The sequence below is a fragment of the Phaseolus vulgaris genome, chromosome 7 (assembly GCF_000499845.2).
Source record: "Phaseolus vulgaris cultivar G19833 chromosome 7, P. vulgaris v2.0, whole genome shotgun sequence".
In the NCBI taxonomy this organism is placed as follows: Eukaryota; Viridiplantae; Streptophyta; class Magnoliopsida; order Fabales; family Fabaceae; genus Phaseolus; species Phaseolus vulgaris.
The window spans coordinates 13,130,760-13,132,694 of record NC_023753.2 but is presented as its reverse complement, the minus strand read 5'-3'; the positions used below and the strand labels follow the sequence as shown (position 1 = coordinate 13,132,694).

General features: G+C 53.9%; 1 protein-coding gene across 1 annotated transcript; it reads left to right on the top strand.

Annotated features, from left to right (window-relative positions):
- The first annotated feature begins 565 nt into the window (after positions 1-565).
- On the top strand, positions 566-1,579 carry LOC137829069 (uncharacterized). The gene is made up of 2 exons (XM_068635864.1): positions 566-742; positions 863-1,579. Exons 1-2 carry the CDS (start codon positions 566-568, stop codon positions 1,577-1,579), a joined length of 894 nt encoding a protein of 297 aa, XP_068491965.1.
- Positions 1,580-1,935: the final 356 nt, after the last annotated feature.

The window sequence follows — 1,935 nt, the reverse complement described above, 5'->3', positions numbered from 1 at the left end:
AAGGGAACAGCTTGCCCATCAGCGACAGGATTCCCAGAGTGGACATTCGCTGGTGGCAAGGTTTCCCTAGCTAGAACATGCATGGTGTAGGAAGGTACCACTAACGACAAGCGATGTCATAGAAATGGTGCATTTTGCTGCACCCGATACTCGCCTTGTCATGTGGTGTTCTAGGGCATATTGCGTGCTAGCTTGCTCCTTGAGTAGAGGACTTAGCCGCGCGGCTAGTTACTACACAGAAATAACGTTCGAGTTGCCCCAACCCAGATGAAGACACGTGTAGGGTTGGATGCTACCTGTTACTCCAACCCAGATGATGACACGTGTAGGGTTGGATGCAATAGAGAAATGACGCTCAAGTTATCCTAGCTCAGATGATGACACGTGTAGGGCTGGGCGCTACCTGCTATCCTAGCCCAGATGGCGACACGTGCAGGGCTGGATGCGAGCCACGCGTCCGAAAGCATGACGGCCTATTCAAGAGCGGGAGGAGCGCGTGGTCGGGAACAGATCCGCGCCCCCGTCCCCACCGCGTAGCTTTCCCATGCCATTTTCTCAAGAGATCATGGACTCGGTGGTCCCAGCCAATACAGTGGCGGTGAAGGCGTCTTTCACCAAGGTGGAGGACCCTGAGGCTCATCTCACGGCGTTTCACACTCAGATGATGCTCTCGAGGGGGTCGGACTCAGTTTACTGTAAGGTGTTCATGAGCACTCTTAGTGGAACAGCGTTGGACTGGTTTGTCAGTTTACCTACTGGCCACATTACCACGTTTCAACAGTTTTCCAAGATGTTTGTTGAGCAGTATATAGTGAACAAGGCACCACCATTGGTGTCTTATGACCTGTTCGACGTGAGGCAGTACCAAGGGGAGTCCCTGAAGGATTTCCTGAACAGATTCGGAGCTCAGATAGTCCGCTTGCCAGGTAAAGACGAGGAAATGTTTGTACATGCCTGCAAGAAGGGTGTGTTGCCCGGACCCTTTAGTGAGTCGCTTATCAGGAGTCACCCTGCCACGTTCGCTGAAATCCGGCGACGTGCCGTGGCTCACATCGCCGCTGAAAGCGAAGTCTCCGAGAAAAAGGGAAACGTGGCCCCAGCTAAGCCGCGTGCCCAGACGAGGGTCCAGCCGCAAAGAGTAATGGAGGCGGCGGCGGGGAAGAGGGACCAGAGGATGCGTCATCCTTATGACCCTAAGAAGAGTAAGGTGAAGGGGCCGGGGCGGCCCAGAGAGACTAATCGCCCACCAAGGTATGAGTTCGTGATGGGGTTGGCTGATCTGATCGCCATCCTGAATATCGCTGCCAGGCTCAAAGTGCCTGAGAAGACGACAGAAAAGGTTTTGGGTCCAAAACCAGACACGTGGTGTGAGTTCCACAAGAGCTTTGGCCACTCCATCAACTCGTGTTTGGCTTTGGGTTACCAACTCGCCGAGTTGGTCAAGTGTGGATTCCTGAAAGATTACTTGCTGGAAAAGCAAGCGGGCCAATCAGCAGGTTCCCAACCGGCGGGCAATGAAGGACAGCAGCACAAGGTGCCCGTCCACGGTGAGATCCACACCATAGCTGCTGGATTCTGAGGTGGAGGGTGCATTGCATCTCAACGCAAGAAGTACGCGAGGTTGGTGATGTCAGTGGAAGTTTTTGAGGATCACTCACCCGACGTGGACATCACATTCACCAAAGGAGACCTTAGGGACGTTGTACCTCACGACAACGACCCTATTGTGATCTCGCTTGTCACGGCGGGAAGGACTGTCCACCGGGTGCTGGTCGACCAAGGAAGCTCGGCAGATGTAATGTTTTGGCCGACTTTTGAAAAGTTACAACTGGCCCCCGATCAACTGAGGCCATATGGGGGCTGCTTGTACGGTTTCGCCGGCGATCGATTGGAGGTAAGGGGGTATATTGAGTTGAGGACGACCTTCACAGATGG